The 27537-nt window shown below is 45.3% G+C and overlaps 1 protein-coding gene across 1 annotated transcript; it reads left to right on the top strand.

Annotated features, from left to right (window-relative positions):
• Nucleotides 1-105: 105 nt before the first annotated feature.
• On the top strand, nt 106-27537 carry rab35b (RAB35, member RAS oncogene family b). The gene is made up of 6 exons (XM_080004063.1): nt 106-402; nt 5429-5479; nt 5590-5713; nt 18195-18319; nt 18437-18561; nt 25168-27537. The coding sequence occupies exons 1-6, from the start codon at nt 351-353 to the stop codon at nt 25294-25296; spliced, it is 606 nt and encodes a 201-aa protein (XP_079860189.1). The 5' UTR covers nt 106-350; the 3' UTR covers nt 25297-27537.

The raw sequence follows: 27537 nt of genomic DNA, 5'->3' as shown, positions 1-27537 counted from the left end.
GAATAAATGAGTCGCTTTGATCCGTGAACCACGTTGCAGTTCCACTCTTCGCCGCTAGTCCGCGCAGTACGCTCCGCCGGGCGCAGTCACCGAGGAGGAAGCGGAGTTTCCGGCTGTTCGCAGCGGAGGAAGAGGATCGCTGACGCCGCGAAACCCCGTTAAAAACAGCCGCCGGCTCAGCGGGGCTTGCAGTTGAGCATCGGTAGCGGTCGTTTTCCTTCATAGCGCGGGGCTTGGGACTGCTAAAAAAAAAAAAAAAAGAATAACAATACGGGCCGAGCGTTCGGACCACAAGCGAGAGGAAGAGCGAAGACGCGGCACAGGGCGGGGGTGAGCCACCGAGCAGCGGCATGGCCCGGGACTACGACTACCTCTTCAAGCTGCTCATCATCGGCGACAGCGGTAAGTGAGCCGCGGGGATGCGGGACGGGAAGCAGGCCTCGGCGTGTTTTTTTTAGCGCGAAGGGGAGTAAAATGTCTCCCTTGGACCAGCCTTAGGCTATGGCTCCTTAACGTTTAGCCCTTCTCCGTTTTGCGTTTCGGAATAACAGTCGTCTTATAGCAATTTTTGACCGGTTAGAGAGTAGTGACAGGGCGGAGGTTGGTATCGGGGCTGGGCTGCTCCGGTCAGGCCGGATCTCTCTCCTGGGGGGTTGTAGTCGGGTTTCCAGCGTTCTGTCCGGACAAGAGTAAGCACGAATGGAGGTTAAGTGCGTAATAAGTGACATGTGTGATAGGGTTCCACATAACAAGCTCGTAACACGGCGGCGCCTGATAAGCAAGGAACACTGCAGTGCAGTTTGTGATTTTCATGGAGGTGTTTAGTAACTTGCAGCCAGTTTTATGATTAAACCTTTTTTTTTTCCTGTTTCTATGTTTTATGGCACTTCTTGATTGTTTCCATTTAAGTTGTCAAAGATCAAAGTCACCCAGGTCGTAGGTATTAACTTGCTCCTATTGGCATGCTATCTTAACAATTTCTCCAAAAAAACCCAAAACACTTTTAGGTTAATTGCATTTAGCCATTTTTCCATTTTGTATTATTATAACTTTATTATTATTTCCTATTGTTTTGATGAGAGGTGCTGTAACACTGCACTTTCCCTCCATCTATCCATCTGTCACCCATTTAGCCATTCATCCATATATCCATCCATATATCTCTATCTATCCATCTGTCTATCATTCATATATCATCTATCCATTTATCTCTCTATCCATCTACCTATCCATGTGACAAATATACCTCCTATCTATCTAACTATCCATCTATCCATCCATATATCCATCTATCCATCCATATATCTATCATTCTATCCATATATCCATCCATCCATCTATCACAGCCGTTGCAATACAGGTTGCAATACAGTCATTGTCACCAACGAATGGCGAGTAATGTCACCAACGAATGGCGAGTAATGCATACAATCTAGTGAAGGAAGAAATCAGCAATAGTGTTGATTATTTAGGACAGCTTCTTAAATAGTCTTACACTATATATATATATATATATATATACACACACACACACACAATTTTATTTTTTTAAATGCTGCGCCACCCTTTAACAGACATATTCAGGATCTCTTTGTCAGGATAGATATTGCATTCATTTTGTCTCCCGATCCTGGCACTACCCCATCAGCTGCCGGGTCACAATAGTAGGCCAGGCAGCACAGCAGGCCTTTTACTGCCGCTCACACACAGGGGCCAGTGTCCCCTCAGCCGCAGCACACCAGCGCCACTGGTTAACCACCATCCCTCAGAAGTTGGGAACTTTTATAGACATGGCCTGGGCTGGAAATCTGTCTCCCCCACGGGCGTGATTTCCACACCATGAGCAGGGACACACCTTTGACCCTCTTCTGTGCCTGTGATGTTTAGTGAGCTTAGCCTCAACTTCAAAATTAAAATGGGTGGGTCAATAGTGTGAAAGACTAGATATTGTGTGGTATTTTGATTATCTTAGTAGTTAAATGTGGTCTTTTCCTGGTCTTCGCGGCTACAGTACAGCAAAGAAATTAACATTTCTCTGAATATGTAATTATTGATATAAAGGTTTTTGGTTGGTTTATTGGTGGCAAGTTGGCTCCCAGGTCTCTGGAATTGTTCAGTTAGTTGTTGTTGTTTACATACAACAGGAACTACAAAGTCTAATGTCTTAAGAGTCAGTGAGTGCATTCAACTTCCAGTATTCAAAGGTACATTTCTATTATATGTTGTGACTCTTGTGATAGATTTCGTGGAGTCGTGTCTGTGAAGCTTTGGCATATTAAAAGAAGAAAATAAGTGTTCTCTGTTCTGCTTTGGAGCCTGGAAGCCATTGTTGGCTCACACAAAACTGTGGTGTGTAAACCACAGGAATTTGAGCTTTTGTGTTCAGACCAATCAAACGTAATATGTCAGGGGATACAACAGGTAGGCAAAAGCTTTTGTTCTGTTTTTCCATTTTCTGTGCTCCATGGTAACCTGAACATCAATAGCAGTGAGACTAAGTTCTCATCGCTCGTTTCTGGAATTTCTGCTATTCACTAATTCAGGCTTCCACCTGGATGTATTCGTCTTTCAAACACTTAACTCAATTGAACAGGTGCACGTTATGACTTAGTCTAACTCAAAATGCATTATTTGGATTTAGCAGTAAAATATCAAAAATATTTTCTGAGGGAATCCTCTAGGAACGGGACATTGCCTCTCACGTTATGTCCCAGTGCTTGGGCTTTGACCTTTACTCCCTTGGTCTTCCAGGAATTTAAGCCAAGTCAATGCTTTGTTTTTTATCCATCTCTTTACAAGGACAGTGAAACCCTTTCTCCAAAATAAATGTAGAACTCAGGTTATACTTTTTAGGCATAGATTTATTCCTAAATTCTGGGCCAAACCCTATCCCTAGGAATAAACCTGTATGCAACCTAAATCAGTTTCAAAAGTCTTCATTTTGGTATATCATCTTGCTAAAATATCTGCAGTTGGATTAAAGAAAGTTTATCCTGGACAGTTGGTGACCTTTTACTTTGTATCCTGGTGTATAGTGTACCTTTTCACACCGGTCCAGTAATCACGTCGCTGTGATGCAATTCCTGATCAGGTCTGGGAGACTCATTAAACATTAAAGGAGATCTATTATTTTGCTCCTTTTCACCATTCAGATTATGCCTTCTAGGTATTCTAACATGCCTCTAAACCATCCTGTTCCAGGACGCTCTGTTTCTGTAGGGTGGCGCCACCCTCCTGAGGCCCCTAGTTTTGTGAGCCAATGGGGTTTGAGCACAAGTTCTTGGTTCTGGGAACCGATGGGGTTTGAGTTTGAGCTTTACTCCGGGTTCCATTTACTCCGTAAACCTTCACTGATTTCACATTATCGGTCCACCAAAGTCTGTTTCTGAACACATTTGAGGCGAGAAATAAGCAATCTAGTTGGGGATCATCAGTCATATTAGGTCTACAAGGTCTCATTTAAAGTTTTGTTCCCCCACTGCACCGGGACACCGCACGGAGGGATTTTTTGTTTCATGTAAATGTCGGAAAATAAAATAAATACATCTACAATAAAACACACACTTTTTAATGGTTTTGTTTGGATAAATGCACAGGGGATTGCGTACTGCAGCCTACAGTTTATTTACAGCATACTTTATTTATTTATTTATTTTTATATATTTTTTTAAAAAAAATTTGAGGGAAAAAAGGAAGAAACGTTGTCTGCAGTTTCTGGTCTGTGAAATGAATTCCTCTTTCTTTAAAAGATTTGTGCTTGTCTGTGAAATGAACAAAGCAGTTCCCAGCGGTGCTTGTTATTCTAGCAAGTGGTGTGGGTAGAGTTACTCTTACCACTGCTACACCAAAATTAGCGGGTATACCCAGGTTTTTTAAACGCAGGTAAACCCGCTAAAAATAGCAGATTGACACCTTTCCTTTTGCCAGGAGAAATTATTTTCTCTTTGTTCTGTTTGTCACGTTCAACGTCACGAAAAGGCTGGAAATGGTTCCAGTGGGATTGGGAACAAAACAGTAGAGGAGACAGTAACTAAAACAAACATAAAACTGTAAAACTTGAAAAAAATGCCTTTTGAAAAAAGGCTCAGAAAAGGTTCAGAAAAATCGGATCGTTCGTGTACAACCCAACACTATAGTAGAAGTTGCACGGAGTATCCATGTCCGCAACTGCGCACCAGTCCTTCGGGGGTAGAGAGCGGAGACCGGCTTGGGTTGGTGCTGGAGTGGCACGGAGCGATTCCCCCACTCAAAACATTTCATGGTCCCCCATGCAGGGAAAAAAGTCTTTTGATTTTGGATTCTAAATCGTATATGAAATGATTGAATGATACTCTATTTACGCGCCAAGGTCTGGAACTTCAACGTGCGTCGCATCACGCAGCTAGAGGGCCAAAATTTGCATGTCATCCCGGGTTGTCCTGTTTACATCAAAGCTGATTTAAAAACCTGTCTCAGGGTCATATGACCTGAGACTGAAACCCGGGTTTTTCCTTTCCGATTAATGACAAATGCAGGATGTTTAGCGGGTTTTACCAGGTTTTTGGCATAGTGGGAAAGGGTTATCAGATGGATGGCAGTTCTAATTCTAATGAACCCCCACTCGATGTGGGAAGGGGCAGCAAATCTGAACAAGGTGTTTCACCACGTTTTCTGAAATATACAGCTCACAAACAAATGGCGGTCCTCTGACAGTTTGTGTGTTAGCAGGCCCATCAGAGACCCAAATGTATGTGCACAAGCACTGAAAAAGTGGGTTTTTCCATAACAGGTCCCCTCTGAACATTTCTCGGTGTCTGCAAACATGCACAGGTGTCGTGTGCTCTGCGGACATTCCCGTTACGTGGGTGGTGTCCACTAGGGGGCAGTGTCACGTTTGCCAAACTAGAACGAAAAAGCATAACGGCTCACTGCTGTTATGTTTTAATGAGCAGTCGTGAAAAACATTATGAAACTCTCCTCACTGTGTACAGCATTGGGAATACAAGAATACCAGTGTTGTATATTCTGAATTCAGATTTCTTCTAAATGTGTATGTTTACATTTGACCTCAAAATATGAAAAACACCCAAATTGTCAATATACTTTGGGATTTAAAAAAAACAAACCATTGTGGATTAGATGCCACTTGGTCTATAAAGATATAACATCTACTCCTTATTTATTCAAACATCAGTGCACATTCACGTGTCGTTACTCTCGCAGAACTGGAATACATGGGAAAACAAATAGTCACTGGAAACGCACCCACTGCCTTGGCGCACAATCTGTTGACACAACAAAAGCCGCATCAAATCCTTCCCTATCGTTCATGTGTTCAAACAAACAGAGGCCTTGGTATTCTGAGACCGGCTTCGGCGATGCAATTTGGTCTTTTATCCTGAAACTCCCGGTTCCTCCAAGTCACCGCATCTTCCTCTTCTCTCCTCAGGAGTGGGGAAGAGCAGTCTTCTCCTGCGGTTTGCGGACAACACGTTTTCAGGTAAGCAGCTGACGTTGCCCTCAGTGTTTTAAGTTAAGTTTGTGGTTTTCTACTTCTGCTACTTCTGCTGTTTCACGGTCCTGAAACTTTGAAGTGTGTGTATTTTGCAGGTAGCTACATCACCACAATCGGAGTGGACTTTAAGATCAGGACGGTGGAGATTAATGGCGAGAAGGTGAAGCTACAGATCTGGGACACGGCGGGACAGGAGCGTTTCCGCACCATCACCTCAACGTGAGTGGAACACACACACACACCCGCACGCATATGTGCACACAGCCTACAAACTGCCAGAATAGTTTGGTGCTGCGTTTTCTTTTTTCTTTTTTTTTTTAACCTGTGTTGTCAGCATGCTGGGCATAGAACACAGAGTATTTGTTTGCCATTGCATCTAGGACAGTTAGTCTGCAAGTGAAGTTCAAGTTCTCAACTTGCAATGCCACTCTTTATTCATTCTTAAATGATCAAGAACTGCTGCAATAATTCTGTCCTGTTGACGACCTGTGGGATGACAAGAGCACAGCTTTTTGTTCTACAGAACCACCACCAATCCCCCTCTTTGGGAGAAATAAACAAAAACATGTACCTGGGGGAAAATAGAAACATCAGGTGACAGCACGTATCGACAAAACATAATTAACAAGAGCTCCAAGCAGCTATGAGCAGGCCCTCGCTTTGCATACGTCGCGGGTACTGGTGCGATACCAGTTGACACTGCCGCACACTTTTGCGAGCATCGGACACTGTTTTTAGGAGGAGTATATCAAAATATAAAGCATGCCATTTTCTATTTCTAGTAGGCGGCACTATGACCATAACTTAATATTGCCACGTACATGTCTTCAAGCCAGGACTCTTAGTAAACCTGTAAGGATTGGGGAAGATTTCACCATGAACAGTCAAGTTACAATCCACTCCCTGCCAATATTGGGCGCTATGACCATAACTCAATATTGGCGTGTAAATGTCTTCGGACCGGGACTGTTAGCAAACCTGTGAAGTTTGGGGCAGATTTGATTTGTCATTTGAGTTACAAACCACTCCTGCCAGTAGGGGGCGCTATTAACCATTAACCATTATCCGACAATATGAAAATATTAGGGCACTGTCCCCCGAAAAAATAAATATTTTTTTACGTATTTAATTATTTTATTTATTTTTGCTTTAAAAATTCTAATTGTAAACAAGGGGAATCATAAATATTTTTTTATACTCGAACACAGCTCTCGGTGCAATCTCGGAGAGATGTGGAGCCGATTTTAGTTGTTTTATTTGAAGGGAGGGGAATGGCGCACAGAGGAACTCGTGCCCTGTTCCTCCGTGGGCACCCCCCCTAGAATTTATAATAATTAATAATAAATGGACACGCACAAAAGTAAACCCCATATGTTTAATGGACTGACCTTCTCTATTTTTCTTTTACCATGCAACAAACCTTTTTTTCTATTACTTTTTTTTAATGATTTTAAATAATATTTATTTAACTGATAGTATTAATCGGTCAAAATTCTTGATGGTTAACTGTTAAAAGGTTGATTATTAACATCCCTAATTGGCATGTAAATATTTTGCACCGGGACTCCTGTGAAACATTTGAAGTTTGTGCCACATTTCACCATGTACAATTGAGTAACAAACCACTTTCTGTTTTGTGGTGAAAGAAACATGGAAATTAAATCCAAGAAAATTGCAACAGCAATTTGGCACATGGCCTCTTCCTGTGATAGCTATGGCAGTATAGGAGGGAGAAAAGGAGAAGGATGTAATCGTGTGTGTGTGTGTGTGTGTGTGTGTGTGTGTGTGTGTGTGCATGTGCGCCACTGAGTGTACGGGACTTGTCCTAATTAGTTCTGGTGTATGAGGCGTAATTGATCTGGGTCTGAGGAATTATATCGTAGCGCCTCCAAGCAGCGGAAAAGGCCCTGCAGCCACCACTGAGTCCCGCAGCCCTATGGACACTCCATGACAACAGGAAAGCAAAGAGCACGCTGCCCTCCAAACAACACACTGGTGGAGTGTTGTTTGGAGTAAGATTTGTGTAGGTGGATGTGTTCTCAGCTAAAATTTGTAGTATTATAATTGCAGGACAGACGTGAAGCACGCCTGGGCAGGAGCATGATGGTAAAGATCGCAGCTGCCCGGCACATCCCTATTCACAGAGTATGTATGTACTGTGTTTGAGTTTTGGCACTGGGAGAAATAGGCGAGGCACAACCAGATCAACACAGGGGTGCAGTTGGCCGGGCAGCGGCCACCCCATCCTGGACCTGACAGTGCCCCAGTGTTGTCATAGCTCAACCCAGAGACAAGAGCAGACGCCACCCCCCGGAGCACCCCAACCCCAAATGTCCAGGACCCCCCCCCCCCCCACATGGCGCTGCTGCTGCGTTTTCAAATGGAGCGGAATTCCCCACAGATCCTAATTACAGACGTCAGAAGGAGAGTCTCTGGGTCGCAGTCCAACAAGACTGCAGAGGCAGATCATCTGCACCCTCTACAGCTTCAGTGTCATCCCAAATTATCTCCTTGAACCACCTTTTATATAATACAGTGTCTTCTCTAACTGTTTTTTCGCTGATGTCACACACGTGTCGAATACAAGGCCCGTGAACCACATCTGGCATGCGGTGTCACCTCGAATGACCCACACCACAAATCATAATCTAATTGAGGGTTTTCACCCCTTTCAGCAAACCTCATCGAGTGTCCTCCATCAGCTACCATATCACAGCAGAAACTGGGGCACGTATGATTATTTCAGTGAGTCTTGATATTGCTTGGTGACAAAAGATCATCACAATTTTTATTTTCTATGTTATATTATAACAATAATAAGGTGTCCTTGAACCACCTTTTATACAATACAGTGTCTTCTCTAACTGTTTTTTTTACCCCACGTTTACCATAGAAATAAGGTGTCTTTTTGATTCTGTTTACATTGTAAAACATTTAAGATCCTTGTGAAAAATGCAGTTTGATTTATTTAAGTAAAAAAAAAATGCTTAAAAAAAACTGATTGCTCTACATTCATGGAATATATTGCCGAGCCCGTCCCGTGGAGCAAACCAGCTTCAGGTATTTATTAGGGGTCCAGGCGAAGGGGCAGAAGCCCTATTGTTTTTGTTCAAAACAAAATGGCAGTGACATGGATATCCCCACGGACATGAATGAGATAGTTGTATTCGGGGCAGTCCAGACAAGCTGTTGTCCTTGTTTCACCTACATCGGGCTGAATTTGTGGAAAGAGTTACGAAATATCGGTGTTATTTTTCACCCCTATTAAGGTAATGTGAAAACATTGTGGAATGCTGATTGGTCACAGAGAAGAATCAGTGCCTCACTGCATCATCATTGCGTGACTAGGGAAATCTGCACTCTCTAGTTATCATTTTCGGGGTCTTTAAAAATATGGAATTGAAGACACGCACTCCCAAAATGCAGCAGTTTATTAGCTGTCCGAGCAGAGAGGAGAACACGCTGGATCACAGCTACCGTCCTCAACGGAACACAGCCACTCTTATGTCACATATCAGCATCTGAGAGGACAGCTGTATGCCGATATGCACCAGGGTGAGTTATAAAAAACCCCCAAAAAAACCCTCAGAATTAAGTGAAATTCCAGAGATATATATACAGTATATTTTACCAAATACCTAGGTCTTTATTTACCTCTATATCCCAGCATACATTTTTATTAGTCCTTAAATATTTAATAGGACCTATTATGCTCCTTTTCAACAAGTTAATATAGGTATCTGAGGTCCCCAAAACATGTTTTTGAAGTTTTGCTGAAAATACCACTCAGATTATGCATTCGAGCCATTCGAACATGCCTCAAAACCATCCTGTTCCGAAACGGGCTGTTTCTCTGTATGTAGCTTTAAATGTAAGTGAGCTGCCAGGCCCCGAGTTCTGTGAGCCAATGGGGTTTAAGCACATGTTCCGGTTTCTCTGAGCCAATGGGGTTTGAGCTTGACTTCCGGGTTCCATTGTATTTAGTCCATAAACTTTCTCTGATTTCACCTTATCATACTGCTAAAATCTTTTTCTAAACAAATTTGAGGCAAAAACAAGGAATCCAGTTGCTGAATCATATTAGAACTACAAGGTCTTGTTCAAAAGTTTGTTCCGACTTTCTTTGCCGACGACGCACCAGGGATTTTTTGTTTCATGTAAGCATTGGAAAAAAAATAAAATAAAATTTTTGATAAAAACTCACTTTTTATTGGTTTTCTTTGGAGAAACGCAAAGCTAACCACGTGCTATTTTACCGCATGCTTTTTATTTTTTAATATATTTTTAGAAAGAAACACTATCATTTTGTTTAAATATTAATTTCTCTCATCTGCAGTTTTGTCACGGACACAATTTTAGCTTTTTTTTTTTTTTTTTTAATCCGTCCGACAGAGTGGCAACCCCCCGCCCCGATCAATTAACGAGTACTAGGCTCATTCTCTGATGTTCACTGTCTCCGAAAACTGTAATGCGTGGGACTGGGTTCATGGGAACCCAGAAAACTGTCCGCTACCACCATAAGTATATTTCAGACCATACATGTGTTTTCTTCCCTGTACAGTTAACTGAAACTAAACTAAAAACTAAAACTAGGCATGAAAAAAAACATTTTATTTAAAACTAGACAGAAACAACAAGAACTAACTGAAACCATATTGTGTACTTAAAAAAGAAACTAAAATAGAATAAAAATACCTATATAGGAATGTTTTTAGTTTTGTCTCAGATCATTTTGGTCAAATTTGTCAACATATAGTTCTTATTTTTGTAGACCAACTGCATTAATAATGGCTCAGACCTCAGCTATTTTAAATGGAAAGATGCAAATTAGAATTTACCATTATTAACAATGAAGGGACAAACAGGTGTGTGTGTGTGTGTGTGTGTGTGTGTGTGTGTGTGTGTGTGTGTGTGTGTGTGTGTGTGTGTGTGTGTGTGTGTGTGTGTGTGTGTGTGTGTGTGTGTGTGTGTGTGTGTGTGTGTGTGTGTGTGTGTGTGTGTGTGTGTGTGTGTGTGTGTGTGTGTGTGTGTGCGTGCGTGCGTGCGTGTGCGCGAGAGAGGAGAGAGACCAGAGGAGTTAATGTTATCACAGCCCTTGTCTGTCTTCACTTGTTTCTTCCCCTCTGAAGATTCAAGTTCTGTAAAGTATCAAGTAAACACTAACTACAAATTAAACCTTCTTTTATGTCACTGCGGCAGTCTCTGCCCACAAGTCGGAGTTTAGGGAGGGAGAGGGCCATGGTTTCCTACGGACCACCCAGAAATTAAAGGGCTGGAAAGCCAGGTACCACCGGGTGATCCAGGCGTTTGTGTCCTTCATGCAGTGGAGCCACTGCAGCAGGGTCCGTACAGACCGTGAAAGCACGTGCCAGGAGGTAATAGCGGAGGGAACCAATGGCCCACTTGATCGCCAAACACTCCTTCTCAACTGTGCTGTACCTCGACTCCCGCTCCGAGAGTTGGCAGCTGAGGTACAGCACCGGCTGCTCGGTCCCCTCCACCTCCTGGGGCAAGACTGCAGCCAGCCCTCTGTCTGATGCGTCACTCTGGAGACAGAAAGGGAGAGAAATTAGGGTTCAACTGCACTGGCTTCCCGCAGAGAACTGACTTTACCCTCGCAAATGCCTGCTGGCACTTTTCTGACCATTGGACCAGATCTGGAACCCCCTTTCCGGTTAAGTCCGACAAGGGACTGGTTAGCTCCGATAAGCCGGGTACCTATAGTAGCCGGCAAGACCCCAAGAACTGCTTCAACTCCTTCTTGGTCTTGGGTCTCGGCGTGTTTGCGACTGCAGCTGTTCTATTAAGCTAGGTTCGGACCAGGCCTTCACCTAAGTGGTACCTCAGGTACCGTACCTCCCTCCGTCCCACGGCACACTCCTTGGGTTGGCGGTGAAGCCTGCCCGCCTCTGGTACTCAAGCACTGCGAGCACATGCTGCTCCCAGGTGTAGCTGTGAATGATTACGTCGTTCAGGACGCGGTCCATGAGTCTCTGAAAGGTGCCTGGGGCACCAAACAACCCGAACGGAAATGTGTGAAAGTGGTACAACCTGAACAAAGTGGAAAACACAGATTTTTCCTTGGACTCCTGAGACAAGGGAATCTGCCAGTAGCCCTTGGTTAAATCCAGTGTCGTGAAAAAACGAGCCATACCTAACCTGTCGAGAACTTCATCAACCTGGCGCATTAGATAGGCGTCGAACTTTGACATCGCATTGACCCTTTGGTAGTCTACGCAGAACCAGACCGACCCATCGGGCTTACCCACCAGCACGATAGGACTAGACCATTTACTCATGGACTCTTCTCTCTATCACGCCCATGTCCAGCATGGCCTCAAATTCCGCCTGCACAATCTTGCGTTTAAGTTCGGGCAGGCGATACGGCTGAGAGCGCACCTCCCCCCCCCTGGTCGTCTCCACATGGTGGTGTATGAGGGATGTGAGGCCTGGCAGGGAGGAGAAAACATCAGAGAAGCGATGCTGAAGTGCGGCCGTAATAACGCGCAATGGCACTGCCTCGGAATATCAAGTTGCATAATCCCCGAACACAAAACGGCCTGATGAGGTCCATACCAATTCTTTCCAACAGGACCTCGACGGTGCTTTTGATGCAGCCGGAAGGTTGACTAACTGGTACTTAGGAGACACAGCGCACCATTTACGGACATCTGCCCAAATGCCCGCCCAATAGAAGTGGGCCATTATCTGCTCCCTCATCCGCCTGTCACGTTCAGACCGAGAGAGTCGTGTGCTGCCTACTTGCATAGGCTCCTCCATCGATGCTGGAGACGGGCTCGGGACAGCTCGGAGCTGCTCGGGAGACGTCGTCTCCAGGACTGCTCTGCGCGCTGGTAGTGGTGAAGCGGAAGAACGGCATTCCCCTTGTCTTTCCCGGAGGCGGTTGTCCACCCGAATAGCTGTTTCGAGGAGCGTGTCCAGGTCATCCTGCGCCTCCCGGGATGCCAGCTTGTCCTTCACACCATCGATGAGACCATCCTGGAAGGACGCGATGAGTGCCTAGCTGTTCCATCCAGACGCCACTGCGAGGGTGCGGAATGTGATGGCGTAATCTGCTATGCTCTGTACCCCCTGGGGGAGCCGGAGTAGCCGTGTCGACGCCTCCCTCCCACTGACTGAGTGGTCAAAAACTCGGCGCATCTCTTCGGCAAAAAGCCCGGTAGCTGGAGCAGGCCGGGGTTTGCTGGTTCCAGATGGCTGTGGCCCAGGAGAGTGCTTTGCCTGTGAGTAGGGTGACAATGTATGCCACCCGTGAGCGCTGGGTGGGGAACCGTGATGGCTGGAGCTCGAAAGCCAGGGAGCATTGTGTCAAAAAGCCACGACAACCTCCTGGGTTACCGTCGTACCTCTCTGGTGCCGGCAGTCGTGGTTCGCGGAGGGCGCGAGTCCATGGGAGGCAGCGCTGGTGCAGGAGTCATAGGTGGAGCCTCTGCCTGGCTCTGCTGGACGGCCTGGGCGAGGGACTGCAGTTTGTCCAGGATCTGTTGGAGAGCCTGCTCATGACGGCCAATCGCAGTCCCCTGGTCCGTCAGGGCCACCCGCATGCGTTCCATCTCTGGAGGCTGACTCTCTGCTGAGTGGACCCAGGTGCAGAGAACGAGGCAGAAGGAGCGATGCGGTGGCAAAAACAAAGGTTTTACTTGTAACAAGCACAAAAAACGGACAAAAGACAAGTAAGAATTTCGTGGCCTTGGAAACGAGAGCGTTGCCAGGAGTCTAGACAAACTCAAGGCTGAGCCCGGAAGGACACAAAAGACCGGGTATAAATAGGAAAGACAAAACGAGACACAGGTGAAACATATGACATAATGGGGCTAGGTAATCGGAAACAGAAACAGGTGAAACAAAGCAACATTGATGAGGCAGTACTGGCGGCATCTAGTGGTCGATGCCGGAAGGACCTGGGCGAACAGGAACTAACCGCAGCCTGTACCCTATGCTTTTTTTCCCCTTGTAACGAATTTTGAGCCAGACCATCGGATACGTATGTGTGAATATCCCCATGAAAACAACAAATTTCTCTGCCCTGGGACATTACAGGAAGGGGAGACAGTGTCCCACGGCACCACAGAACCTGGCTGGTGAACATTTGCCCTCCCCAGGCTGGCAGGAGGGGGATTGTGCAGGAAAGAAAAGGGGCGAGAGCTTTTATTATAACGTTGAACAAAAAGGCTCGCTGCCCACAACAGAACCCCATAAACTCTCGATACAAAATGGTGTGTTTTATGTCAGATAACACAACATTATTGTCCTTCATGATGGTCACCATGTCATATTAGGCGATGATAGTGCCATAAATTCTCAAGGAGTCTTGGTGTGGATACTGGCAACACTACAAGTATGACCCGACCAATCATCATTGCGCAAGTTCATAGGTCGTCCGGGGAAGAGGCAAGTTCATAGGTTGTTGCGGGGGGGTCAAGAAGCTGTCAACAAACACGGCTACAGAAGCATAATGTATGATGCACGTCTTGTGTTTCAAAAAAATAAAAAAGAATAAGCCATTGTGGACCCGTTCCAGTGTAGATCCGATTGTTTGGACAATCTGAATCGGTTTCAGTTTCCCCCTCAGTCTCCTTGCGCCTCCTGGACGGAAGCGGTTCCCTCCGCTTCTCTTCGCCATGTTTACATACAGGTATGTGCACCAGAGAGCACTCTGTCATCCTATTGGTCAACGTCAAGGAACTAGGAGGAGTTGTCAGACTAGGAGACGCCCGCTCGTTCCCGACGTTCATATTCGGGCCTGTCGCCAAAAATCTCTGGTATTAATGGTAATAATTTTATTGTTATTGCTCTGCTTTTTTTTTTTTTTTTTTTTTTTAAATCTCTGCTCGGCTAAAAGTATCTGAAACACCACAACTGCAGTATGCACAGACATGGTTGAGGCCTCGTTAGAATCGGAACATTTCAGACGTCTTGTGGTTCAAATTTGATCAATATTGATCGACATTTGGAGCACAAATGAGTGAAAAACTGTTGTAATTTCACTTGTTTCAGGAGCAGGCCGTTTTGTGAAACTATCATCCGAAGTTCTATACGCTTCGTCTTTCAGAAATCATTCCCGTCCAGGGACTTGCGCCATCCACTTGGACTTCATAGCGTTCACAGACAACCCGAGTAGTGCTTGAGACGCCGTCCTGTCATCCCGGGGATGATAGAAAATGTGTTTGGGATGAACAGACAACGGTACACGCTGTCCCTGCTTCTGGGTCAGGGGGCTACCTGTGGGGCTGCATGAAGGGCTTTCGTCGTGAAGTGCAGATTTATGGCGCAGCTAAGTTGTTTTCCAGCTCCATCGCTAGCACTGTTAGCCATTCTAGCCGTCCAGCCCGTAGGGAACAATAGGAAACTTATGCCAATGTAATGCTAGCTCATTAACCCTTTAGTTTAACGGAAATATTCACATGGAATTGACTTTTTATTAAAAAATTCAAATACATTCAAAAAAATGTATAAATGTTTTTGAATTACCATTACCAAAATATATATATATATTTTGATTCTATAGTTATTTTATTTAAAATCTAATAATATATGACCACAGAGAATATCAAAACAAAGCAAAAACATAAGTAAATATTAGACAATAATATTATATGAAAATATCGATGTGAATGTGTGACATCTCAGAGGCTTTTGTGTACTACTAAGTGCACTACCTCAAGAAGAATATTGTTTTTATTAATGTAAAAAACCTTAATTAACCATAATTATTGTTTAAGTTTACTACAGTCATTCTGCTGTTCTCTGCTGCTAGCGTCGTACCTTGTTGTCATGTTATAGCCTTGTTATATTTATCTTTTATTAAAAAAATTTCTTTGAATGGAGCAAAGTAGAAAGTTATTTATGTCCTCAACATTTTAATGGTGTTTTTATTTTACCCCTCATAACTATAGAGTAGAGAAACCACATTTCGATTTTGGGACAGTTAAACTTGTGTTTCGGGGGGTGGTGGTGGAAAATGTTAGTCTGCTGCCCTGCCGAGCTGATGCTGTGTTTAATGGAAACTGGGAAAACTGTAACTCGTGCTGTGTTTCACAAAACTCTGAAAACTGTAATTGGTCACAGAAGGCGTATTCGCAACGCAAGAAGTTCTGTGAACCTCTGGATGAACCGACGCTTTCTTTTGTGTCTGCACTGCATGATCAAGGAATGATCATAATTGTTAAAACACTGTTCCTAAGGCGCATTTGAACTAAACAACACAAGAACAACATCCATTGAAGTGCAATATAATGTGTTTTGTGGAACCTCGGAAACCTGTAATACATACCTTACATTACTAAACTGGACCCCGTGTATTGCTGCCTGCAGCTATACCATTTTACCGCCTTCCAACGGCACATCAGCAAGGCCATTCCTTTTTATTTATGTTAGTATCACGGCCCTACTGGGATTCTATTGGTGTTCATTTAGGTGTGTCTTTAAGATTCTTTAAGATTCTTCTCCCCCCCATCCTTTGTAGAAGCGCAGACCTGGTTATGGACTTACAATGGAGGTGCAAGTGCAAGGGTGGGGGGTGTTAACGTACCAATTTCGTTTGATTTGAGTCTAATATCTTCCCCATTTAAGCCAAAGAGCGGATTCACCATCCTGTGCTACTGTGTCTGTGAGCTATGCCTGAATGACTACTTGGTGTAGCCTGGTACGAATGCTGTCACACAAGACAACTCTTAGGATGCACCAAGATGGCAGCTAGTAGCCCGGGGCAGTAAAGAGACGGCATTCACAGACATAAGCGGCCATTCTCTAAACATTTTGTGTTTTCGTGTGTGGCGATGGCAACGTGAGCTGTACGGGCTGAAATCAGAATGTTTCAAACTCGTGGAACCCCCTTCAACCCCCCTGGACAAATAAGGGCGTAGCTGTCGATGTGTGGGAATCCCTCCGCCGAGTCGACCTGTTTGGGCTGATTGTTAATTGTGCTGAAGCAGAGTGGCGTGGTGCCTCATTAGGGCCCTCAGTGATTTTCCACCTCGAACGGCCTAATGTAGCGGCCCGCCTCTCTCTGACCGTTAGCTTGTCCTCCGCAAACGGCTGCCATAGGTTTGACCTGGCTCAAGGGGTTCTTTGCTGTCGTGATTTTCAAAGCCCTCTCGAGCCGATTTCACGTTCTGGTTTCTCCCCTCAAATTTTCTCTAAAACGGGGCATGGTCAGTAGTTGAATGACACTCATTAGAAACCTCAGAGATAAACGGTGATAACAGTACTGGCTAATGTCAGCAATGGAGAACAAAAGTTATCTAAGCCACATACATTTTAAGGTCGAATTCTGTGGTGCCATGTACCGTTTTAACTGGACATGGCACCACAGACCTGCTGCCTGGCTGAGCATTACCACCTCTTACCAGGGGACACACTGGAGATACAGGAGTGTTGTCACGCCAGGCAGCACACACTGAGACACACACACACACACACACACACACACACGTTCAGATAGTCACAATAGGCCCGACAAAGCGTTCTTTGTGTTTTGTGCAGTGCAGCTAGATTGGGGGATGCTGCCATCACTTGGGTTCTGCCCACATCCCTCTTTCCTACCACAGTGGCACGGACAGGGCCCCAACAGCCCCCTCCTAAGCTGGCCTGTTCTAAAATCTCTAGGGAATGACATTAACCTGTTCAGCTCAGAGCCCCTATCTTGGGCTGGTCGGTCAGCAGTCGGGGTTCACATAGAAAGCTGAGACCCTAAGAAACTTGAAAATTTTAGATGCAGCTTGATGCTGTATGTCAATCTTTTCTATCAATTAAAAGGTAATAAACATTATATTTTTTAATTGAGTCTGATAAAATAAAAAATATTTTGAGTGTAAACATTTGAAAATTTTACTTATGATGTCCATTCCCATGCTCAATTATGTGTGATTAGCTGCTGCACCAAGTTGTGGGTTGATGACGTTAATTGCACAGCTTTGGTACACTTTCTAGCCATTTTTGACCACTTGAGAATGGGGGGGAGCAAATCTCTCCGAAGACCTGCCCAAGATCTCAAAAACTTGAAAAACACTTTAGAAAATGTTTTGACGATTGAATGACAAGCACTATTTTTTCTGAAAATGGCTCAAAAAAAATGTGCTTATCTTCAATGTACCTGGACATCACATACGTTTCCTGAATGGTCTGGATTCTGGGTCTAGAGTTTCATGAGGCTGTTATTATCCTAGTGGTTTTATACAGTAAGGATGTCATCATATTGAAGTGGTTATTAGGAGTCCATATTTCATCACACATGAATGCAATTGGGCTCTTTGGATTCACCGGAGTCTCAGCTTTGTAGAAATTTCTACAATTCCATGACTGTTTATGTACCACAGTATGCAGAAATAGGGGAAAGAAAATAGGCAAAAATAACATCTTTTCACTGCATGCAGAACAGGGTGTGTTTAGGACCCTGAAGCTAACATACCCTATGTAGCTGACATATGTCAGGCCTGGCTGTAAAGGTGAGACTCTTGCGTTTTAGATGAGCCCAATTTCATTTAGATTACATGGTTTATAGCTATAGATTCATCTGAAAGTCTAGTTTACGCTTATACTGGAAGCTTAAACTCAGGTGACAAACTGAGCTTGCGAGAGCTTGTCAAGCCACGGACAGTGCCATAGATCTGGTACAGGCTCCGTCGGGCTTAACAGGTTAATAAGAGCCAACTGTTTGTGTCTTACATCCCATGCGCAGATATTACCGGGGGACGCACGGGGTTATAGTGGTGTACGACGTGACGAGTGCCGAGTCCTTCGTCAACGTGAAGCGATGGCTACACGAGATCAACCAGAACTGTGACGACGTGTGCCGGATATTAGGTGAGTGGTCCCTCTCAAGTCTGCGACCGGAACACTCCATCGTCATGCTTTCCGTATGTGTACGTGCATTTGTATGTCTACAAAATCTTTTCTTTTTTTTCCTGCATGCTTTTACAGTGGGGAACAAAAACGACGACCCCAACTCTAAAGTGGTGGAGACGACCGACGCACAGAAATTCGCTGAGCAGATGGGCATCAACCTGTTTGAAACGAGTGCAAAAGAGAACATCAACGTTGAAGAGGTAACTTTATTTACTTCTTTCCGCTGGTGGGGTACGGGGATGGAGACGAGTCGGTTTGGTTTCTGACGCTGTTTAAACAGGCAATTGTGTCACAATTAGTTGACCGCCGATTCCAATTATTTGAGCAGATTGCAATGGTTTTGTCAAATAATTCAGATTACGCAGTCATGTTTCTGTCCGCATTTAAGGGGGATTTTGAACCCAATTTTAGAAATGCCACAATCAATGGAATGTAGGGTTAGGTGAGTGGCCATCAGTTGCGTTCAGGTAAAAACTGTGTACCCAAATATTTATGTCCTGATGTGCCAATAAATTGCTCAACTGCAACAGGTCTGTTATTAAAAGTAGTATTTTATGCCACTATGATATAGACGATTAAAAAAAAACAAACAAACAAAAAACATTCATACAAGTATTTGTATGCCATTGCATCTAGGATGGAGTCTGCAAGTGGAGTTCAGGTTCTCAACCCTCAATGACACTTGTTATAAATTCTTTAATCATCAAGAACTGATGAGAACGATCTTACCATGGTCTTTAAGCAACTAATCACTACACCAAGAGGGTGGGGGGGGGGGGGGGGGGGGATCATCAGACAACAAGATGTATCGACAAAACAGAGTTAATTAAGTCCAGGAAAACTGGAACTGCAATTCGACACGTGGCCTCTTACTGTCGCGCCCGCAAGCCCTGAGCAACCTGCCCCACAGAAGCCGGAAGCCCGCGGAGCAGCACCCACACCCGGCCCCAAGGAGCATAACCCAGTCCCGGAGCGCACGAGGAGACCCTGCACCGCTGAGGCGCACACATACGCTGAGGAGCCACACGGCGGGAGCAAAGGCAGACAGCTGCCCCCCGCACTCCAACCCACACCCACCACAGCAAGCGGCCTCCTAGGGGCCACGGAAGGAACTGGAGATTGCTGCCGGGTCACAGCATGCCAGAAACCACTCAGCACCAGGCGCAAGCCGCCAGGACTCAAACACAGCTGGCAGGGGGCCCACCCGGTCGGCCCTACCAGCGCCCCGCCACCCCGGAAAACCCCGGTGCTCAATGTGTGCTGCTGGCAATTGCAGTTAAAATTGCTTGGTGTGGGGGTGTGAGTCCTCTAAACAAGTCGAACCCAAATCACTTGCACCCCTCCAGCCCTGTAGACCTTTGTCTGGTGGAGTATTGTTGTGAGTAAGATTTATGTGCCAGTGTATGTGAGTGTTCCAAGCTAATATGAGATTGTAGGACTGACGAGAAACACATCGGTGTAGGAGCGTAACGGGGAAGATCGCAGCTGCCCACCATTTCCCTACCAAAATAGCTCGTAACCCATCCGTCACGCAGACACTAGGCCTATTGTGTGCTGTATGTACTTAGTAGGAGTTTTGGCACTGGGAGAGACAGGCAAAGCACAACTAGATCAACGCAGGGGCGCACCCCGGTCACGTCACCCCGGCACCCCGGACCCGACCATGCGGGTCCGGGGTGGGGTTTTGGGGTGGGTTTTGTTGATAAATGTCTTTATCAACAAAACCCATTTTGAACATTTTGTGTTGGGTGATATGTGCTCTGTGCAATATCTGTATTGTATTGTATTGTACAGTATATCTGTAAAGGAGTTTTTCTTTACATTCATTTTTGCTGTCCTGGTATTGCAGGAAGTTTGTAGGGACACATATCTACACAAACAAATGGCAAATAGACAAAGATAAACAAAGAACATTGCAGTGTCAGACATGCATATAGTGAGAGATTGGATAGAGAGTGAGAGTGATGAGAGAAGTAGGGAGGGAGGGTGTGAACGCTCACTGTAAATTACGCACATTTTATTATTTTTTTTCATTTTACTCCCATCATATCCGTCAAAAACACATGGGCAGTGATCTCCTACGACCGTGATGCACTCGTGGATATAAACAATTCCCTGAGAGCATAACTTTGGAACATTTTAGTGTGGCCAGCGGAGATTTACACGCTAACACTTTTAACAAAGAAAATAGCAACAATGCTGCCGCCGTTCCACAGGAGCGCCGCTGGAGGAAGCGCCGCTGGAGGAAGCGCCGCTGGAGGAAGCGCCGCTGGAGGAAGCACCACAGTAGGCGAGGCAGCTTTCGGATCAGAATGAGACAACCTTACCGTCCACCTCTGCCCAGCATCCTTTTTGCCAATGTCCAGTCCCTGGAAAATAAGATGGAAGACCTTCGGGCGAGGATTACATTTCAACGGGACACAAGGAACTGTTGCGTCCTCAGCTTGATGGCGACATGGCTGAACCTGCTGGTGCCGGACCACACCGTATGTCCAGCCAAGTCCTTCTTTGTGTTCCGTGCAGACAGGTCGGGGGAGTCAGGGAAATCCAAGGGTGGAGGCGTCTGCCTCATGATCAACAGTAGCTGGTGTAATCCCAACAACATCAAGACACTCTCCTGCTCCTGCTCGCCGAACCTGGAACAGCTGACCATCTCATGCAGTCCATTCTACCTCTCCCGGAAATTCAGCATGGTCATCATCACAGCCGTTTAAATTCTACCGCAAGTGGACACCGACATAGCACTATCGGACCCATATGATGTTGTGTTGTGTGGACTTCAAAACAAATATCCTAACTCGGCTGTGGTGGTGATTGGGAACAGGGCGAATCTTCAAGTTCTGCCTAATTGCCATCAACACATCATGTGTGCCACCAGGGGAGAAAGAACTTTTGACCACTGCTACAAACCATACAAAAACCGATACAAGACTGTCTCGCTCCCTGCTTTCGGGAAATCTGACGCGCTGAGTGATGTCAACTGGGACATGTTCCAATCAAGTTCCAGTGATGTTAGCGAGTTTACAGATGTTGCTATGCGTTTCATAGCCAACAATAGCAGACAGCATCGTTCCCAAGTTAGATATTTCCTATCCAGAAACCGTGGGTCGATAAATCCATCCGCTGCAGTCACGAGTGTCGACGCCACCCTAGCCAACAAACTGAACTTATTTTATGCGCAGTTACAGGCTTGCAACAACACCGCTAGCTCACTGGCTAATTTGAATTACATCGCTGGGGATGAGCGCGCACTCTGTGTCTGGGTTGACATCAGTAGAGCTCTGATGCGTGTGAACACCAGGAAAGCTGCGGGTCCAGATGGCTTATCTGGCCGGGTACTGAAGACCTGTGCTAACTAGCTAGCCCCTGTGGTCACGAGGACATTCAGCGCCTCCCCGGCCGAGTCGGTGGTGCTGTCCTGCTTCAAGAGGTCCACCATCATCCCTGTGACGAAGAACGCCTCTCCAGCCTGCTTGAATGACTACAGTCCGGTGGCCTTCACCTCGGTGGTCATGAAGTGCTTCGAAAGGCTGATGGAGGAGGCTTACATCGGTGCCTCCCTCCCCCAAACCATTGACCCGCTGCAGTTCGCAAACCGGCCGAACAGATCCATAGATAACGCAGTCTCCCAGGCACTGCACACCACGCTCACGCACCTCGATGGCCGGAAGAGGGGCTATGTGAGATTGCTGTTTATTGATTACAGTTCAGCCTACGGTTCATAGTTCCCACCAGACTGGCTGTCAAGCTGCTGGAGCTAGGACTGAACACTCCGCTGTGTGCCTGGATCCTGGACTTCCTTACAACCAGGCCCCAGGTGGCTAGGTTGGGGAGTCACATGTCCAGCACCCTCACCCTGAACACAGGATCCTCCCAGGGCTGCATCCTCAGCCCCCTACTGTACTCCCTATACACACATGACTGTGTGGTCAGGTCCAGCTCCAACACCATCATAAAGTTTTCTGACGCACCGTTGTGGTGGGCCTGATCACCGACGATGATGAGAAAGCATACTGTGAGGATGTGGCTGACCCGTCACTCTGGTGCCAGGGCAACAGCCTCCTCCTGAACGTCGGCAAAACTAAGGACTTGTGGACTTTAGGAGAGGATTACAACCAAGGACACACAAGCCGTTGATGATTAATGGGACTTCTGTCAACAGGGAGAGCAGCTTCAAGTATCTGGGTGTCCACATCACAGAGGACTTAACATGGACTATAGATACAGACACTGGTGAGAAAGGTGAGGCAGTGTCTTTACCACCTCAGGCAGCTGAAGAAATTCAGGGCCTAGGTGAGGATCCTCACGTCCTTCTACTCAGGAGCAGTGGAGATCATCCTGACAGGCAACATCACTGCCTGGTTTGGTAACTGTACTGCTCAGGACAGGCGGACCCTTCAGAGGGTGGTGTGTTCAGCCGAACGTACCACTGGAACGACCCTTCCTTCCCTGCAGGACTTATACACCAGGAGGTGTTGTAGCAGAGCCCGCAGGATCATGGAGCATCCTCATCACCCTAACAGACGACTGTTCTAGCTGCTGCGGTCGGGCAAGCGCCTCCGCAGTGACACGGTGAGAACAGAGGGACTGAGACAGTTTCTTCCCGCAAGTTATAAGAACTGTCAACACTCAACTCACCAGGGGCCCTCTCACAGACACACACATACTGTTGCTGACGTACTGCATACTGTATTACTGTACTGGGGTATAGCATACTGTGCTGTATTGCTGTTCTGTTTCGGTGTGACTGTATTGCTGTGCCGTAATGTTGTATACAGCACTGCATACCCCCACACCACACTTACCTCACTTTATTCACATGCCCCTTTACTGCACATATCTGTATATACCATAATAGTCTATTCCTTTTATTTCTATTTTGTTTCCCTACTTTGTATAATTAGCCTTTTTTTACTCTAATTTTATTCTATTTACGAATTGATCTTTTAGGAATCAGTTAGTTAGTTAGTAAATTAGTTAGTTATTGTGCCAGATTCTCTGGGTATGTTGCAATGTCATTTCACTACATATATGTATGCTCGTATGTATATGTATGTGACAAATAAACATCTTGAATCTTAAATCTAGGAAGGTGAAATGATGAGAGTGAGCAATATTTGCAATCGTGATATAAATAGGATGCTAATTTCTACATCTCGCATCAGAATAACCAAGGTTAGGTGGAGGAGTCTTGGAATAACAGATCGTCTATATATAGTTTTTCAGCAACCAGCTAATTTCTTTCAACCTCCGTCCTTTGCTTTTAACCAGCTCCTTGTGCTTGAAGTGTTCAAACTTAGCAATGATGGAGTGGGGATGGTTTCCCACGCGGTGTCCCAGTCGGTGAACCCTGTGGAAGGTGATCTGCTTCACGGTGTGCGTGGGGAGTTTCAGGGCGGTGTGGAGGAAGTCTTTCACCATGTTTTCTGGGGTCTCTGTGTTGTTCTCTGCGATCCTGGAAAAGATGAGGTTGTCCTGCATACTTCTGGATTGGATATCCAGGATAGTATCTTTCATTATTTTATTTTCTTTCTTTTCAACCTCCATCTCTGTTGTGAGATGCTTCATAGAGGTTCCTCCTCTTCACTGGATTGTTACGGTCCTGGTCCTCCTCCATCACGATAATACTCAATATAATCCTTGAGGTTTTCCAATTTGGATTTGCGTTGTTTTTTGTTTATATTTTTTGAAAGTCGCTTTGTTATTATCTGAGTTGGAGCAGATTGTCAGCGTTTTAGTTCGTGCAGCTGGGCGGCGCCATGTTGGATCTGTACTTGCTTCCGTCTTCGCGCAAGATCACAGCATGCTCCGCCTCGTCACCGATTAACAATTGTTAATATGACAATCTTCAACTCAGTGCAAGGTCAGCATTTGAGCCATGCACTACAGCATGCAGGTTGCTACAACAAGGATTGTCTGGAAGCCATAATAGATCAGATGTCGTACCAGGTTAAAATGTCCAACCAGTCTAAATAGTGCATCGTCTCAGAATGAGCATGATTTAAACGTTCAATCATCAGTCAATCGTTATTTCTGAAAAGTGACGCGATTTCCAGATGATTTTGTTTTGGTTGTTTTGGATCCGAGATCGGAGACAACCAGCTCCTCCCAGTTTGCGCCAGAAAATCGAAGATTCGAACGGGGTGTCTTGCGGGGGTATCGTACCGAAGAGAACCTTCGCGAGTGGCAAGATGGCGCCTACCGATGAGGATTTTAATAACCAGTGTACACAGTGTTGACGATTGCAAACCATCACAGAAACTTTGTCGAAGAACGTCAGTATCCGGACAGGATGTTTTAGCTCGTCTTCCCACCGGCTGCGGGAAAATTTGAGTTTATCATTGCTGGCCGGGTTTGTGTTCGCTATTGGCCAAGAAGTAATCTGGCATCTCAGCTCTCCTTTTCTAGAAGGGTTTTTTTAGTCCCTGGCAATCGAAGGACATACATGTCACATTTCAATTAGCATGTTATTATTCTAGTTTTGCTGGTCAGGTTATTTCCAGTAGGGACTCATTCCATGTAACGCACACACAGATCCCTGCGAACGGATTGAAAGGAAAGTCTGAGTTGTGAGACTTGGTTGTCTCTAATTGAGAAAACGGATCATGTTCTAATGACCCCAATGATCTTGAAGTCTATACTGTTGAGTGAAAGGATCCAATTGGCGCTCTGAATCCCAAACTAAAAAAAAAAAAAAGGTATTGGTGGACACAGAGGGGGGAGTCGATGCCTCCTTACTGCGTCTACTGACAACTGTGTTTTTCAGCGGCTATTTTCCACTAAAGCGTCTCGCTCTCTCGTTGCAGATGTTCAACTGCATCACGGAGCTGGTGCTGCGAGCCAAGAAGGAGGTCCTGGCCAAGCAACAGCAGCAGCAACAGAACGACGTGGTCAAACTCACCAAGAACAGTAAACGGAAGAAAAAATGCTGCTAGCGGACTCACAGAAGGCCGGCGGCGTCTGTTCTTCAAAGACCACGCACACACACATGCGCACACTTACACACACACACACACACACACACACACCCATACATGCACACAATGGGACTCTGAGCGCCTAAATTAAAAATAGCAGGTAAAAATATTTAATAAATATACAATTTAAAGAAAAATAAATCAATGGAAAATGTCCCATTTTGGACAAGCCAATCGCAAAGATGAAGTAATAAAAAAAAAAAAAGAAATGTACAGATTTTATTCGAAGTCAGATCAAGTTTTATTTGGAATTCAGCAGATGGGCACTATGGACCGCAGGTCCCTCCTTTTCTGGAAGGATCGGCCACAACTCTCACATTTTGTGTCCACGCTCCTCATCCCACGTTACACAGGACGCTGTCAAGTTAAACTGCACCCGAAGAGGAGATGAGGAGTCACTTTGTTTTGGGTTTTGGGTAATATTTGGGGGGGGGGGTGTGCAGATCTTGGGTGCAACATTTTTTTGTGTTTTTTTTCAGACACCACCTATTTCCACAACTCACGCCAAGACATCATGGACTCGTAGTTTTTATTTCTTTCTTTCCTCGTGTGCGTGTGTGTTTATTTGAGTCGACGGCGGCAAAAGAGAAATCGCGCGGATGATGATGATGATGATGATGGTGGGTAGGTGACGTTTAGAAACTAATCCAATGGACAGAACTGGTGACTTTGCAAAGCATTTTTTTTTTTTGTTGTTGTTATTGTTTATCTTGTCTATTTTTTTGCCAAGCCCCCCCACCCCACCCCTCCTTCTAACCTCCAGTAGTGCTGAGCCAACGACCCTTTTTTTTTTTTTTTTAAATATACATTTTTTAGACCACTGTGCAGAGCAGCAACCCCTCGCCCCAAAAGCATCGGGACGCCAGGTTTACTGTGCTTTTGAAGTTTGCTTTTTAACTTTCCCCTTCCTTCCTTATTGTTTTAAACGATGACACTGCCAATATATCGAGGCGTTCCGTGACGTCTCGTTGCGTCTGTTGAAGAGTGGCGTTTTGGGGTGCGACCTTAGTGATGCCTCAGGGAGAGCTCAGGGCCTTCCTGCACTCTTTCTCCCCCTCCTCTTTGTTTGTCTGTCCTCTCTCTCTCTCTCTCTCTCTCTCTCTCTCTCGCCACTCTGCAGCCTCAGGCCTTTCATCTCACCCGTGCACCCACATACAGGCACCTCTCCCAGCCGGAGACTTGCCAGGCTTTTCTAATTTCACGCCCGGAACACTTGATTTGGAAGGGTAATACGAATTTAAGGTAATACAAATTGACACGTTTGGCAGTGACACCTCCAAGGACTTCTCGTTTGCAGAATATACCTGTGGACTAAACATCTGGTGTCATGGTTTTAATTTTCTTAAATTGTATTTCTTTTTTTCTTTTTTATTATCTATTACCTTGCACACTATTGACACCCATTCAACTGAAGTGTTACCGTACAGTGTTTTGTCTTTGACTAAGGTGTGTTGGTGAGAACCAGTTAAGCCAAATCACCTTGTTTTGCGGGGGGGGGGGGGGGGTGTGAATCCTGCTCCGTGCAGAGGACCAGACACCTCGTCCTCCTAGAACGTTGGAACGGAAATGTTCTCGATTTACTCAGAACTGTTGTATTTTTATCATCTTTCTTTTTTTTCTTTGTGTTGGCTTTTTGAGAGAAGAAGTGATCAGGACAGTTCTAGATATCGGAAGCATTTCCCCCAGAAACATTCTGTGATCAATGTTGGAACTTTCATGCGATTTGAGAGGATTTTGTATTTTTTTGCGGGCGCCCTGGACTGTGTGTGTGTGTGTGTGTGTGTGTGTGTGTGTGTGTGTGTGTGTGTGTGTGTGTGTGTGTGTGTGTGTGTGTGTGTGTGTGTGTGTGTGTGTGTGTGTGTGTGTGTGTGTGTGTGTGTGTGTGGAGAGGATCTCCAGGATGAGCACGGTGCACCGAGGAACAGAGAACTGGTATCAAATCTCCAGACTGTATGATTACTACTCATTATGTGTTCATGTGTATATATAAATATAATTGTGTGTTTATATTCAGTATAGGACATACACACGTATTAGCACACGTCAATTGCGCATGTGTCATGCCCCGTGTGCCCTGAATTGAAACACTTAAATCAGCTGTGGTTTGCTGTACACTGGAGAAAAGAGATGTACCATTCATCCCCCCTTCCCTTACATGAATTTAATCAATAATAAACGTTAAAAGAATAAATATTTGAC

This window comes from Zeus faber, assembly GCF_960531495.2.
Source record: "Zeus faber genome assembly, chromosome: 7".
Taxonomy (NCBI): domain Eukaryota; kingdom Metazoa; phylum Chordata; class Actinopteri; order Zeiformes; family Zeidae; genus Zeus; species Zeus faber.
This window is presented reverse-complemented; position numbering and strand designations above follow the sequence as displayed.

Coding starts and splice junctions, on each gene's coding strand:
- rab35b (XM_080004063.1), top strand. CDS start 351: ATGGCCCGGGACTACGACTACCTCTTCAAGCTGCTCATCATCGGCGAC. Junction 5,480..5,589: donor TGCGGACAACACGTTTTCAG/GTAAGCAGCTGA, acceptor TGTATTTTGCAG/GTAGCTACATCACCACAATC. Junction 18,320..18,436: donor CGACGTGTGCCGGATATTAG/GTGAGTGGTCCC, acceptor ATGCTTTTACAG/TGGGGAACAAAAACGACGAC.